Consider the following 16,640-nt stretch of genomic DNA (forward strand, 5'->3'; position numbering starts at 1 on the left):
GACAAAGCTTGACACGTTTACCCAAAAGGTAGCGCTGACTTAACAGCTATCCTCAGGGATCCTGCAGATAGCATGCAGTAAAAGTACTTTGAAGTCCATTTACACAAATGCTGGTACACTACTCAGACCGGCGATTGTGTCGGCATGGGGTTATAGCGCTTTAGCTGCGTGGACATTGAGACCCTAGTATGTGTATACGTGTGTGTGTGTATATATATATATATATATATATATATATATATATATATATATAAAACATGCCCAAAGAGACATTAGTCTACTGGGTTCTAGAGTCAATGCTATGTCGATTTCTGCTAGACGTGTCCTGTGGAACATGCACAGGTGATGCCGACTAAAAGAAGCATATGCAAGGTTTACCTCACAAGGCTGAGGAATTTTGTGGAGAAGGGCTCTCGGACCTGGTCTCCACAGCTATAGCCGGTAATTCTAATCTTTTGCTTTATATTCCCGCACAGCCTAAGAAAGCACGACATTATCAAATGCAGTCCTTTCGATCACAAAGCAAGAAAGTCCGAGGTGCGTCCTTTCTTGCCAGAGGCAGGGGCAGAGGAAAGACGCTGCATAACACAGCTAGTTCCCAGGAACAGAAGTCCTCCCCGGCCTCTACAAAATCCACCGCAGGACGCTGGGGCTCCACAGGCGGAACTAGGCCTGGTGGGGGCACGTCTTCGAAATTTCAGCCACAAGTGGGTTCACTCCCAGGTGGATCCCTGGGCAATAAAAATTGTGTCTCAGGGATACATGCTGGAAGTCGAAGAGATGCCCCCTCACCGATACCTCAAATCGGCCCGACCATCTTCCCCCCACGAGAGGGAAATAGTGTTAACTGCAATTCACAAATTGTATCTTCAACAGGTGGTGGTCGAGGTTCCCCTCCTTCAACAGGGAAGGGGTTATTATTCGACCATGTTTGTAGTCCCGAAACCGGACGGTTCGGTCAGACCCATATTGAATTTAAAATCCCTGAACATATACCTGAAAAGGTTCAAGTTCAAGATGGAATCGCTGAGAGCGGTCATCGCAAGCCTGGAAGGGGGGGATTTTATGGTGCCTCTGGACATAAAGGATGCATACCTTCATGTCCCCATTTATCCACCTCATCAGGCGTACCTCAGATTTGTGGTACATGATTGTCATTACCAATTTCAGACGTTGCCGTTTGGTCTCTCCACGGCACCGAGAATATTTACCAAGGTAATGGCGGAAATGATGGTACTCCTGAGGAAGCAAAGGGTCACAATTATCCCATACTTGGACGATCTCCTCATAAAGGCGAGATCAAGAGAGCAGTTGCTGATCAGCGTAGCACTTTCTCTGGAAGTGTTACGGCAACACGGCTGGATTCTAAATATTCCAAAGTCGCAGTTGGTTCCTATGACTAGTCTGCCTTTCCTGGGCATGATTCTAGACACAGACCAGAAAAGGGTTTATCTCCCGATAGAGAAAGCTCAGGAACTCATGACACTGGTCAGGAACCTATTAAAACCAAAACAGGTGTCAGTGCATCACTGCACTCGAGTCCTGGGAAAGATGGTGGCATCATAGAGGCCATTCCCTTCGGCAGGTTCCATGCGAGGACCTTTCAATGGGACTTCCTGGACAAGTGGTCCGGATCACATCTTCAGATGCATCGGTTAATCACCCTATCCCCCAGGGCCAGGGTGTCTCTTCTGTGGTGGCTGCAGAGCGCTCACCTTCTAGAGGGCCGCAGATTCGGCATTCAGGACTGGGTCCTGGTGACCACGGATGCAAGCCTCCGAGGGTGGGGAGTAGTCACACAGGGAAGAGATTTCCAAGGTCTGTGGTCAAGTCAAGAGACTTGCCTTCACATCAAAATCCTGGAACTAAGGGCTGTATACAACGCCCTGCGTCAAGCGGAGAACTTGCTTTGCGACCAACCGGTTCTGATTCAGTCAGACAACATCACCGCAGTGGCTCATGTAAACCGACAAGGCGGCACAAGGAGCAGAGTGGCGATGGCGGAAGCCACCAGAATTCTTCGCTGGGCGGAGAATCACGTAAGCGCACTGTCAGCAGTGTTCATCCCGGGAGTGGACAACTGGGAAGCAGACTTCCTCAGCAGACACGACCTCCACCCGGGAGAGTGGGGACTTCATCAGGAAGTCTTCACGCAGATTGCAAGTTGGTGGGGACTGCCACAGGTGGACATGATGGCATCCCACCTCAACAAAAAGCTACAGAGGTATTGCGCCAGGTCAAGAGACCCTCAGGCGATAGCTGTACACGCCCTGGTGACACCGTGGGTGTTCCAGTCGGTCTATGTATTTCCTCCTCTTCCTCTCATACCCATAAGGAAAAGAGGAGTGAGAATACTCATTGTTCCGGATTGCCCAAGAAGGGCTTGGTATCCAGATCTGCAAGATATGCTCACAGAGGACCCGTGGCCTCTTCCTCTAAGACAGGACTTGTTGCAACAGGGGCCCTGTCTGTTCCAAGACTTACCGCGGCTGCGTTTGACGGCATGGCGGTTGAACGCCGGATCCTAGCAGAGAAAGGCATTCCGGATGAGGTTATTCCTACGCTGATAATGGCTAGGAAGGACGTGACAGCTCAACGTTATCACCGTATATGGCGAAAATATGTTGCTTGGTGTGAGGCCAGGAATGCCCCTACGGAGGAATTCCAGCTGGGCCATTTCCTTCACTTCCTACAGTCAGGAGTGACTTTGGGCCTAAAGTTGGGTTCCATTAAGGCCCAGGTTTCGGCCCTATCCATTTTCTTTCAAAAAGAGCTGGCTTCTTTACCTGAAGTTCAGACGTTTGTAAAGGGAGTGCTGCATATTCAGCCCCCTTTTGTGCCTCCAGTGGCACCTTGGGATCTTAATGTGGTGTTGAGTTTCCTGAAATCACACTGGTTTGAACCACTCAAAACGGTGGAATTGAAATATCTCACGTGGAAGGTGGTCATGCTACTAGCCTTGTCTTCGGCTAGGCGTGTGTCAGAATTGGCGGCTTTGTCACATAAAAGCCCCTATCTGGTTTTCCATGTGGATAGAGCAGAATTGAGGACCCGTCCACCATTCCTGCCGAAAGTGGTTTCATCTTTTCATATAAACCAACCTATTGTGGTGCCTGTGGCTACTACTGACTTGGAGGATTCCGAGTTGCTTGATGTGGTCAGGGCTTTGAAGGTTTATGTAGCCAGAACGGCTAGACTCAGGAAAACAGACTCTTTGTTTATCCTGTATGCTTCCAACAAGCTTGGTGCGCCGGCTTCAAAGCAAACTATTGCTCGCTGGATCTGTAACACGATTCAGCAGGCTCATTCTGCGGCTGGATTGCCGCTGCCAAAATCCGTTAAGGCCCATTCCACTAGGAAGGTGGGCTCTTCTTGGGCGGCTGCCCGAGGGGTCTCGGCATTACACCTGTGCCGAGCGGCTACTTGGTCAGGTTCAACACTTTTGCAAAGTTCTACAAGTTTGATACCCTGGCTGAGGAGGACCTTGTGTTTGCTCATTCGGTGCTGCAGTGTCATCCGCACTCTCCCGCCCGTTTGGGAGCTTTGGTATAATCCCCATGGTCCTTACGGAGTCCCCAGCATCCACTAGGACGTTAGAGAAAATAAGATTTTCCTTACCGGTAAATCTATTTCTCGTAGTCCGTAGTGGATGCTGGGCGCCCGTCCCAAGTGCGGACTTCTTCTGCAATACTTGTATATAGTTATTGCTGCAATAAGGGCTATGTTATTGTTGCATCAGGGTTGAACTGCTGCTCTGTTGTTGTTCATACTGTTGACTGGGTAAGTTTATCACAAGTTATACGGTGTGATTGGTGTGGCTGGTATGGATCTTGCCCTGGATTTCCAAAATCCTTTTCTTGTACTGTCAGCTCTTCCGGGCACAGTTTCTCTAACTGAGGTCTGGAGGAGGGACATAGAGGGAGGAGCCAGAGCACACCAGAATCTAAATTCTTTCTTAAAGTGCCCATGTCTCCTGCGGAGCCCGTCCATTCCCCATGGTCCTTACGGAGTCCCCAGCATCCACTACGGACTACGAGAAATAGATTTACCGGTGAGTAAAATCTTATTTTTTTCCTGTCTATTGGATGGGAAAAAACAGACACCCAACTGACTTTTCAAACAATTGAATATCCCCCTGTGAATGGTTGTTTTGTTTTTGCTTGACCCTTAAACCCACATGGATCATTACAATATCACAATGCCTCAATATCTGAGAGCACTTTATTCAGACATCTGTCTACGTTTATACATATAAATGTACATACAGTATGTGCTTACACATATATATATGCACACTTTAATTTACAAATATAGTTAAGTCTTGGCTACTAAGGGCTTGTGTTTTTACAATTTAGCATGCCCAGAAGAATCTATATGACAGCTTCCACTTCCTACTCTGTATGGAACTTGCACGATTCACATAATTTAGCAGGATCCCAGCACTCACACAAACCTAAGATCTCTGCCAATTACCTTCGGCGCTATGCTGTCTCTATAGTATTGGAATCCATCAGTGCAGTTCTGAGGCTTTCAGTTTGAGCCACTGTCTTGAATCTTCCCTGCTACAGAGTAAGCCAAGTAGCAGAATGGAGATTAGTTATCACATTTTTGCTAGAAAATGTTAACAGGAAATCAGGTATGATTTTGACAGTAAACTGGAAATTGGGCTAGAGGTTGAATGGCAGCTTCTTACACTTTCCCAGTAGTGAAAACTTTTTTTTTCCTTTGGGTGTTGTGAATGTATTTGCTTTTTGAAAATTAAGGTAAGTAAGCTAATATTACTATGCAGTTTATTTTATCTGATGGACACTCTCAATTGTATTTGTAACTAGGTTCATGTAGAGTCACAAGAGTTACCTCCTGACTCTAAAGAAGAGTCTGATGAAGATGATGATGAGGAGGAAGGAGGTGGTCGCATACGTTTCAAAACTGAACGTAAAGAAGGAACAATTATTCGGCTTTCTAATTCCACTAGAGAAAGGCGTAACATTCCAGAAACTTTAGGTAATATTTAATTATTATTATGTTTTTATTTTTTTGGAGACTCAATTATTGGAATGTAATATTTATTTTGTTTAATGTTGGAGCATTATCCATTCTTAAGATGAGGAACAGAGATTTCTATCTTCTGTCCAGGCATACCTTATTTGGTTGAGGCTAGAGGACTTCCTATGACAGCAGACCTTTAATAATTTGGAATCTTGGGACTCTGTAGCAGTCCTGGCTGCTGGAAGTAAGGCAAGTGTCACGGACCCCGGCCGCCCCACTCTCTGGGTACACCAATTCGAGAGTTGCGCCAGCGCCGTGCGAATCTACGCTGCCACAAGCAAAGACTTTTCAACGTGTTACGGAAGTTGCAGGCTTCTTTAGCTCTACCAGTAACCACAAATATCAATATCTCATGAAAAAATAGGTAACGTACTTCACTTGGCTTGACTTGGGTTCAAGAACACAGCAGTTTTAACTAATTATTTTTATTATAATTAAGAAATATCTTCGGATTTACAAGGGTAAAAAGATTACAAAGAATATAAGGAGTTTTAAAAAGATATACAGGAAACTAGCAGTCTCAATAAACAAAAAGGGAATAAAGAAAATCAGAACCTAATTACTCTTACGTAGTGCATTAAGATCTGTGTGAGGAAGCTTCACAAAGAAAATAGACATCCATCCAGGCAGGGCAGCCACTTTCATCAGAGTGAACAAGGATCTATCAGTGAGTTACGTAGTTATAGACCCCTCAGCACATCAGCCCCCACCTCTAAGAAAGGTTAACCCTTACTCTGCTGGGCCCATTCATATCCAGCAGTGGAAGGTCACTCCCCCTTGTAATATCCATAGAAGGCCTGTGATCTGTGTGCCACATCTTTCTAAGGATGCAGTTGTGTATTAAAATTCCAGAGGTTTATGACGCTAGTCAGGAAATAGAATTCCTGCAATCCTTCTCAGGCCGGAGATATCGTCCACATATTTTATCTTTCTTCACTTTCCCTTCTTTCTGGCATATGGTTCATCATTGCTGTGATGTGATATCATGCAACCCACCTAGAACCTTTGCAATCCGGTGGACAAATATGCAATAGATCAGTGATTTTCAACCTTTTGTTAACTCGTGGCACACCAAACAATATATTTAAATTGCCAAGGCACACCATCAGCCCCCACAGGTTAAAAAAAACAGAGACATTGGCCCCCCACAGTAAAACAGAAAGCTCTTGCAACACACAGACACACAGACACACACAGACACACACACACACACAGACACACACAGACACACACACACACACACACACACAGACACACAGACACACACACACACACACACACACACACTGGCTTCCACAGAAAAAAAAGATTACATTATTCCCCAAAGAAAAAACAATCACATTGCACCCCACATAAACCATTTTGCTCCCCACATAAAATACATTGCTCAATACATACAATATATTCCTCCCCACATGAGTTACATTCCCCCCATATACATTGCTCCCCAAATAAGTTACATTTCCCCCCACATACATTGCTTTCTTCATAAGTTACATTGCCCTCCACATACATTGCTCTCTACATAAGTTACATGGTTCCGGTATGAATGGTCGACCATGTTATGGTCGACAGTCATTAGGTCGACCACTATTGGTCGACATTGACATGGTCGACATGGACACATGGTCGACACATGAAAAGGTCGACATGAGGTTTTTTTTAGTTTTTTTGGTGTCGTTTTTTGCGTAAAGTGACTGGGAACCCCAATTAGTGCACCGCGTCCCCTCGCATGGCTCGCGGGGCATGGTGCCTTCGCTCCGCTACCGCTTCGCTCGGCACAGATTACCGTTCCAATCGTAGTCCACGTGGATCGTAAAGTATGGAAAAGTTCCCCAAAAGAAAAAAAAGTTAAACTCATGTCGACCATGTCAATGTCGACCAATAGTGGTCGACCTAATGACTGTCGACCATAACATGGTCGACCATCTGAACGGATACCAAGTTACATTGTCCCCCCCCCCCCCCCCCCCCTCCCCCCATACATTATTCCCCACAAATATTAGCCCCTACCATCTTCTGTCCTCCTTGTCTGTCCCTCAGTGGCGTGGGTTGCTTACAGTGCTGCGAGCACTGAGCGGATGCCTGCACGCGGCCGGGCGGCAGGTGTGGATGCAGGAGGGTGGTGGGCAGGAGGGAGGGCAGGTGTGGATGCGGGTGGGCGGGCTGGCTGCCTGGCTTGTGGGATGCGGCGGCCGTGACCTATGATGTCACCACTGCATCTCCATTGCATAGGTCATGGCCCATGCGCGTTTGAGTCTGAGCCTCCCAGGGGATCCCAGCGCTGCGGCTGCCTGGGCTCACAGTTCATTTTGAAGGTGTGGCAGCGGCTCTGGCTCCACGGCACACCGGTTGAAAATGCATGCAATAGATAGTGCCTTTCCTTGTGTATCAATGCCTATTTCCCTATAGATTGTAAGCTTGTGAGCAGGGCCCTCCTACCTCTAAGACTGTTTATTACCCAGTTTTGTTTTATCATTGTATCCAGTTGTAAAGCGCAACAGAATTTGCTGCGCTATATAAGAAACTGTTAAATACATAAATAAATAAGTGTGATCGGATGACCTTGCTCCACCAGGCAGTCACTGATATGTTGTATGTATGTACAGGAGTTGACTAGTCTTTGAGTAACTTGAAATAGCTTTCTCTAATGTCCTAGGGGATACTGGGAAACGTAGTTACCATGGGGTATAGATCGGGTACATTGAAGCCTTGCACTTTAAGAAATCATTAGTGTGTGCAGGCTCCTCCCTTCTATGCCACTCCTGCAGACTCAGTTTAGAAAAATGTGCCCATGGAGCCGGGTACATTCCTCTGGAGCTCCAGAGAGTTTTCTTCAAAATTTTTATTTAGTTTGTTATTTTCAAGCACACTGGCTGGCAACCAGTCTTCCTACGTTGTGGGACTTGTGGAGGGGGACCGAACCAACCACCTCTAGGGTTGATGGTTCGTATCCCCGCTGACAGGAAATTAAGCCCCTGAGGCGCTATTTCACATGCCCCCAGTGTGTGCGCACACGCCGGCAGCATGCCGCCACCCCTAACAGATGCTGAAAAAGATGCAGTGCGGTGAGTACTTACACCGGGGTCCTGGTTAGCGGGTCCCAGTGACAAGTGGCGGTATAGGGGCGCGTCGGGCACTCTGCTGCGGGCTGAGGGCCCCGCTGCGGAAACACACACTGGCGCTAACTCTAAAATGGGTTTTAGCCATAAAAAGGTACAATGCCAGTATAAATATTCATATAGGGACCGCGTGCCTTTATGGGTGTGGGGCTTCCCAGAGAGCGGGCTCAGAGGCGCTCTTTCCAGCGTCTCCTAACTACATGCGGCACACAGCACACTGCTCCCCCACAAACCCTGTTACAGTCACTATATATGATACCAGGGGGATTATAGAAAGGGGGAACCATATAATTGTATAAGAAACTTGCTGCCTTATCGCAGGCTCTGGTTTATGCCCAGCAGAGCACTTCTCTGACTGTGGCATTGTGTACTGGTCTCATCCCCCTCGATTCCACTTCATTCAGCTGTCTGGTGTTTCTGAGGTATTTCACTGCACTGTTATTTCACTAAACTGTGTTTTCTCTTACGTCCTAGAGGATGCTGGGGTCCATTTTAGTACCATGGGTATAGACTGTTCCGCAGGAGCCTTCGGCACTTTAAGACTTTTCAACAGTGTGAACTGGCTCCTCCCTCTATGCCCCTCCTCCAGACCTCAGTTTAGAAAATGTGCCCAGGAGACTGGATGCACACTAGTGGAGCTCTACAGAGCTTTGCTGGAGAAAGACTTTCTTAGGTTTTTTATTTTACAGGGAAGCTGCTGGCAACAGCTTCCCTGCTTCGTGGGACTTGAGGGGGGGGGGGGAGAATAGGAACCAACTTCTTAATTAGTTAATGGTTCTGCTTCCCCTGACAGGACACCATTAGCTCCTGAAGGGTACTGAACACAACCCAAGCCTGGCCAGCATTCACTCCCACAGCACTGCCGCCACCCCCTAACAGAGCCAGAAGTCAGAAAGCTGGGGAGTATATTACCGGAGTCCTGCAGAGAGGGGATCCTCCGGTTATCGTTGGCGGCATACAGGTACACGCGCAAGCGGGACGCTGCGCGTCATGTCTCTCAGCACCAGGGTGCAGAGCGCGGGGGGGGGGGGGGGGGCGTGCGTGCTCTGAGGGTATGTTTTAAAACCTGACTCTCACTGGCAAAAAGGGTACATACAAGGACAGCCACTGATGTGCCATCCCCAGCCAGTATAAATATTACATTGCTGAGGCTGAAGGGCGGGGCTTCTCCTCAGACTTGCCAGAACACTCACTGGGTGCCATTTTCTCCTGCAGAAACTCCAATGTGAAACTCCTGAATGCGGTTTCTCCTCATGACAACGCTGATACAAGTACAGGGTGTTATAGAAGGGGCAGAGAGTGTTCATTATAATTAGATCTGTGGGCCTATTATTGGTATATGTGCTGTAAGTGGGTAATATTTCCACAATTCACAATAAGGCGCGGTGTGTGGACTGGCAAATCCCTCTGTGTCTCTCTGACAGACTTTAGTGTGGGTCTGTCCCCAATAGCTCCCCTGTGTGATAGGGTGTGTGTGTGTGTGTGTGTGTGTGTGTGTGTGTGTGTGTGTGTGTGTGTGTGTGTGTGTACAAGTGTGTAACATGTCAGACATTGGGGAGGGTTCTTCCCAGGAAGAACCCATTTTAGATGCACGAGAGGGTAATGTGGTGGCCCTTCCCTCTCAGAAGGAGCCGGAGTGGGTGAGAATGTTGCAAAAGAATATGTCAATGCTTGCAAACAAATTCTCTGAGTCTGAACAACAGACTAAATATTGGAGGCAGTCTGTGGAGGAGGCACTGTTTACTGACCCCTCCATATCATCCACTCGGGTCCCATCCAGTTCCCAGAAAAGGTCTCTGGCACAGATAATGCAAGGGGACGCAGACACAGATTCCGACTCGGACGTTGATACTGGGGATTTGAGAGAGGTAGACCCCAAATTAGCCAAACGCATACAATGTATGATAGTTGCTATGAAGGAAGTGTTGGAGTTTCCTGAAACAACACTAGTCCCAGAGGAAAAGGATTGTTTCAAATTAAATAAAAAGCAGGTTGTGACTTATCCTCCTTCAAAGGATTTTAATGCGTTCTTTGAAGAATCCTGGGCTAACCCTGTGAAGAAATTTACCCTTCCCAGATGGATACGTGTATCGTACCCTTTCCCTGAGGAAGACAGGCACAAATGGGAGATACCCCCAACGATAGACACCTCAGTTTCTCGGCTGTCTAAGAAAATAGTTTTGCCTGCCCCTGGTTCAGCCCCCTTAAAAGATCCAGCTGACCGTAAATTAAAAACAACCCTAAAATCCATATATACAGCTAACGGAACGGTGCTCAGGCCCACCATTGCTTGTGCGTGGGTAGGTAACGCTGTGGTAAAATGGTCTGACAACTTGCTTGTTAACATAGACACAGTTGACAGGGATGAAAAAGTCCTAACTTTCGGCCATATCAAAGATGCTGCAGGTTACTTAGTTGAAGCTATGAAGGATATTGGGTTGCTGAGTTAAAGATCATCTGCTATGGCGATTTCAGCCCGTGGGGCGCTGTGGATCCACCCATGGAATGCTGATGCAGAATCAAAAAAGAATATTGAGGAGCTTCCTTAAAATGGAGAAGCCCTCTTTGGAGACAAGCTGGATGCCATGATTTCAACAACTTCTTCAGTCAAGTTAGCATTTCTGCCTTCCGCAGCTGCTCCACCTAGGAAAGGATTTAATTCTCATACGATGCAATCATTTCGACCCAACAAGTCCAAAAAGGCAAAGGGTACCCCCTTCTTCGCAGGAAGAGGTTGAGGAAGAGGTAAAAAAATCTACAACACCATCAGGCTCGCAGGAGCAGAAGTCAACAGCTACTTCTGCTAAAACCTCAGCATGGAGCTAGGGCTCCCCTGCGGGAGTACGATCGGGTGGGGGCACGTCTACTGTCTTTCAGCCAGGTCTGAGTTCACTCAGATCTGGATCTTTGGGTATTGCAGATAGAATCCCAAGGGTACAAATTGGAATTTCAGGACCTTCACCCATGCTGATTTTTCAAATCAGCCTTACCAGCTTCTGTTCAGGACAGAACAAAAGTGCTGAACACAATACAGAAATTATGTCAAGACAACGTAATTTCCTCAGTTCCTGTGTCACAACAGGAAAAAGGGTTTTATTCAAGCCTGTTTGTAGTGCCGAAACCGGATGGCTCAGTCAGACTGATGTTAAACCTAAAGACTCTGAACCTTTATTTGAAAAGGTTCAAATTCAAGATGGAATCCCTGAGAGCGGTGATATCCAGCTTGGAGGAAAAGGAATTTCTGGTATCGATGGACATCAAAGATGCTTATTTACATGTTCCCATCTACCCGCCGCATCAGGCGTACCTGAGGTTTGCGGTGCAGGACTGCCACTACCAGTTCCAAACTTTGCCTTTCGGGCTCTCCACGGCTCAGAGAATATTCACCAAGGTGATGGTGGAGATGATGGTTCTTCTTCGCAAGAAAGGAGTCAAAGTCATCCCATATTTGGACGATCTCATAAAAGCGAGATCCAGGGAGAAACTAGTGCAGAACATTGCACTTTCCCTGACAGTGCTGCAACAGCACGGTTGGATCAAAAACCTTCCAAAATCACAATTGGAACCCACAATGAGGTTATCAGTTCTGGGAATGATATTGGACACGGAAGCACAGAAAGTATTCCTACCGGTGGAAAAGGCTCTGGAGATCCAGAGGATGGTCAAACAAGTTTTAAAACCAGCACGCTTATCGATTCATCAGTGCATCCGCCTGCTGGGGAAGATGGTAGCGGCCTACGAGGCGCTACAATTTGGCCGATTCCACGCCAGGGTGTTCCAATGGGACCTACTGGACAAGTGGTCTGCACCTACACATGCATCGGAGGATAATCCTGCCAACAAAAGCCAGTATTTCACTCTTGTGGTGGCTTCAAAGTTCTCACCTCCTGGAGGGCCGCAGGTTCGGGATTCATGCCTGGATCCTGGTGACCACAGATGCAAGCCTCCAAGGTTGGGGAGCAGTCACGCAAGGGGAAAGCTTCCAAGGACGATGGTCAAGTCAAGAAGTACTCCTTCACATAAACATTCTGGAATTGAGAGCTGTGTACAACAGCCTTCATCAAGCGGCACACCTTCTTCAAGGTCGTCCCATACAGATCCAGTCAGACAATGTAACGGCAGTAGCTTAGATAAACCGCCAGGGCGGAACAAAAGCAGAGCGGCAATGGCAGAGGTGACAAAGATACTCCTCTGGGCAGAGAGACATGCAAAAGCTCTGTCGACAATTTTCATTCCGGGAGTGGACAATTGGGAAGCAGACTTCCTCAGCAGACACGATCTCCATCCAGGAGAATGGGCCTCCACCCAGAAGTTTTTTCAGAGGTAGCAGATCGTTAGGGCATTCCTCAAGTAGATATGATGGCATCACGTCTCAACAAGAAGCTTCAGAAATATTGTTCCAGGTCGAGAGACCCACAAGCAATAGCAGTGGATGCACTGGTGACTCAGTGGGTGTTTCAGTCGGTGTATCTGTTCCCTCCACTTCCACTAATACCAAAAGTTCTCAAGATCATCAGAAGAACAAGGGTTCGAGCAATTCTCATTGCTCCAGACTGGCCAAGGAGGGCTTGTTATCCAGATCTTCAGGAGTTATTACTGGAAGATCCCCAGCCTCTTCCTCTTCACGAGGACCTACTTCAGCAGGGGCTGTTTGTTTATCAAGACTTACCGCAGCTGCGTTTGATGGCATGGCTGTTGAGCGCCAGATCCTAGCCCATAAGGGTATTCCCAGTGAAGTCATTCCCACACTTATTCTGGCCAGGAAAGGGGTAAAGTCCAAACATTACCATCGTATTTGGAGAAAATTTGTATCTTGGTGTGAATCCAAGAAGTCTCCTGTGCTGGAGTTTAAATTAGGATGTCTTCTCCTATTTCTACAGGCGGGTGTGGATACTGGCTTGAGATTAGTGTCTATCAAGGTCCAAATTTCTGCCTTGTCCATTTTCTTTCAGAAACAGTTGGCTTCCCTTCCTGAGGCCCAGACGTTTGTGAAGGTTGTTCTGCGCATCCAACCTCCCTTTGTGCCTCCTGCGGCGCCATGGGATCTTAATGTGGTGTTGCAGTTCCTTAAATCGGACTGGTCTGAGCCTCTACAAGAGGTAGAGTTGAAGTTTCTCACTTGGAAAGTGGTCATGCTGTTGGCCTTGGCCTCAGGCAGACGAGGATCTGAATTAGGGGCTCTGTCACACAAGAGTCCTTATTTGATTTTTCATGAAGATAGAGCTGAACTGCAGACCCGTCAGCATTTTCTTCCAAAGGTTGTGTCTTATTTCCATATCAACCAACCTGTGGCGGTGCCAGTGGCTTCTGACACCTCAGCCGTTTCAAAGTCCTTGGATGTCGTCTCTACGGACTACGAGAAAAGGATTTATCGGTAGGTAATTAAAGTCCTATTATTTCACTTATACTGTATGTGGGTTCTGCTCTATCAGAATGTCTGGCAGAAAAACTGTGTCCCTCATGCAACACAAGGTTTTTCCTTCACCAGGGGCCTCATTGCTGTGTATTTAGTGCTCCCTTCCCTCACATAGGAAGTAGTACTCGGGAGACACAATGGTTGGACTCTGTTAAGGGACTTATAACCAATATTAATTCTGAATTGGCTACTGCCAGACAAAAAAGAATTCTAAAGATCTGTGGATGATTTTTTTTTCTAGAGCTACTGACCACAGACTGGCTTCTCAAGCCCCCTGCTGGTTTCCCATAAACGCACACTCCCACATATACTCCAATCTGCTATGAAAATGACATGCCAGATATATGGAAGAGGGTCAAGTGAAAGGAGACACTGCTGACAGTACTTGTCTCCCGGTGTAAATTACCTAATATACTCCATTAGGGAAGTCCTCATTATACGGACAAGGACACTGCATCTGAGGAAGAGTTGTTTTATTGTAAAGACTAGGGATTATCCTGACAAAAAAAAAATTCAAACCCCAAAGCGGTTACTGAATTCCTTCCCGTTTTCCCTGTGGATAGGAAGGTATGGGAAAACCCTCTGATTGTGGGCTCCTCAGTGTCCAGGCTGTCACGTTAGATTGTACTACCTGTCCCTCGGGCTGTCTCCCTACATGACCCAGCTGACTGTAAACTTGAGACTACTCTCTAATCCATTTACACTGCGGTAGATGCCCCCACAAAGGCCCACCAATGCTTGTGGTTGGATCACATGCAGGGTAAATTGTTATGTAAGTGAGGGGTTTAAAACTATACCTCAGGGAGAAATCCTGACCCTACTGCAACATATCCAAGATACTGCTTACTCCATGTGTGTGGCAATCAAGCAGATGGGCCTCATTTATGCCCGTTCCATGCTGATTCCATGAAATGTGTGGAAAATATCCCTTTCTTTTACATCCTAGAGGATGCTGGGGTCCACATTAGTACCATGGGTGTGTAGACTGGTCCACAAGGAGCTATTGGCACTTTAAGAGTTTGAGAGTGTGGGCTGGCTCCTCCCTCTGTGCCCCTCCTACCAGACTCAGTTTAGAAAATGTGCCCGGAGGAGCCGGTCACAGCTAGGGGAGCTCTCCAGAGTTTCCCTAGAAAAGTTTTATTTAGAGTTTATTATTTTACAGTGAGGCTGCTGGCAACAGCCTCCCTGTTTCGTGGGACTAAGCGGGGGGAGTAGTGTGCGCCCTGCTGGGTCTGAGCCACTTACTACGCTGACAAGATACTAAGCTTCTGAGGGGTCAGATCGCTCCCTGCCGCAAGGGGATCGCTCGCCCCAGCAGCATGCTGCCACCCCCTTACAGAGCTGAAGAATCGGTGGTGAGTGAGACACCGACCCCCCTAACAAGCGGGGGGTCGGTGTGAAGGCTCAGTGGTACATGGTGCGGCGCTGTGAGGGGCGCCTTGAGCCAGCGCTACACCCTACACTGGTCCCAAAGCCTGTCGGGGTCCTTTGATCTCAGCCAGCACTCAATCTTTAGGCCAGTATAATCAGTGGAAAAGCGAGAAGACAGCGCCTTTTTGGGGGCGGAGCTTCTCAGAGCGGACCCAGCAGCGTTCAGCACCATTTCTCTGACGTCCTAGTGGATGCTGGGGACTCCGTAAGGACCATGGGGAATAGCGGCTCCGCAGGAGACTGGGCACAAAAGTAAAGCTTTAGAACTACCTGGTGTGCACTGGCTCCTCCCTCTATGATCCCCCTCCAAGCCTCAGTTAGATTTTTGTGCCCGAACGAGAAGGGTGCACACTAGGTGGCTCTCCTGAGCTGCTTAGTGAAAAGTTTAGTTTTAGGTTTTTTATGTTCAGTGAGACCTGCTGGCAACAGGCTCACTGCATCGAGGGACTAAGAGGGAGAAGAAGCGAACTCACCTGCGTGCAGAGTGGATTGGGCTTCTTAGGCTACTGGACATTAGCTCCAGAGGGACCGATCACAGGCCCAGAGCCGCGCTGCCGGCCCCCTTACAGAGCCAGAAGACAGAAGAGGTCCGGAAAATCGGCGGCAGAAGACGTCCTGTCTTCAACAAGGTAGCGCACAGCACTGCAGCTGTGCGCCATTGCTCTCAGCACACTTCACACTCCGGTCACTGAGGGTGCAGGGCGCTGGGGCGCCCTGAGACGCAATAAAAACAGCTTGGATGGCAAAAAATGCATCACATATAGCTCCTGGGCTATATGGATGAATTTAACCCCTGCCAGAATACACAGAAAAACGAGAGATAAGGCCGCCGAGAAGGGGGCGGAGCCTATCTCCTCAGCACACTGGCGCCATTTTCCCTCACAGCTCCGTTGGAGGGAAGCTCCCTGGCTCTCCCCTGCAGTCACTACACTACAGAAAGGGTTAAAAAAGAGAGGGGGGCACTAATTACGCGCAGTATTAAAAATACAGCAGCTATAAGGGGAAAAACACTTATATAAGGTTATCCCTGTATATATATATAGCGCTCTGGTGTGTGCTGGCAAACTCTCCCTCTGTCTCCCCAAAGGGCTAGTGGGGTCCTGTCCTCTATCAGAGCATTCCCTGTGTGTGTGCTGTGTGTCGGTACGTTTGTGTCGACATGTATGAGGAGAAAAATGATGTGGAGACGGAGCAGATTGCCTGTAATAGTGATGTCACCCCCTAGGGGGTCGACACCTGAGTGGATGAACTGTTGGAAGGAATTACGTGACAGTGTCAGCTCTGTATAAAAGACAGCGGTTGACATGAGACAGCCGGCTACTCGGCTTGTGCCTGTCCAGATGTCTCATAGGCCGTCAGGGGCTCTAAAGCGCCCGTTACCTCAGATGGCAGATATAGACGCCGACACGGATACTGACTCCAGTGTCGACGGTGAAGAGACAAATGTGACTTCCAGTAGGGCCACACGTTACATGATTGAGGCAATGAAAAATGTTTTACACATTTCTGATAATACGAGTACCACCAAAAAGGGGTATTATGTTCGGTGAGGAAAAACTACCTGTAGTTTTCCTGAATCTGAGAAATTAAATGAGGTGTGTGATGATGCGTGGGTTTCCCAC

At 47.8% G+C, this 16,640-nt stretch overlaps 1 protein-coding gene across 11 annotated transcripts in view; it reads left to right on the forward strand.

The window, feature by feature from the left end:
• The window catches only part of RBM33 (RNA binding motif protein 33), a 297,939-nt gene that overhangs the window by 115,807 nt on the left and 165,492 nt on the right, over window positions 1-16,640 (forward strand). For all 11 annotated transcript variants that reach the window (XR_010177641.1, XR_010177640.1, XM_063921887.1 and 8 more), the window contains one exon: window positions 4,833-5,004. Coding sequence is in view for 9 of the 11 variants with exons in the window: in XM_063921887.1 (XP_063777957.1) it covers window positions 4,833-5,004 (172 nt within the window). In the remaining 2 variants the exon portion in view is untranslated. The remainder of the gene's footprint in view (window positions 1-4,832; window positions 5,005-16,640) is intronic.

The sequence above is a fragment of the Pseudophryne corroboree genome, chromosome 5 (assembly GCF_028390025.1).
Source record: "Pseudophryne corroboree isolate aPseCor3 chromosome 5, aPseCor3.hap2, whole genome shotgun sequence".
Taxonomy (NCBI): domain Eukaryota; kingdom Metazoa; phylum Chordata; class Amphibia; order Anura; family Myobatrachidae; genus Pseudophryne; species Pseudophryne corroboree.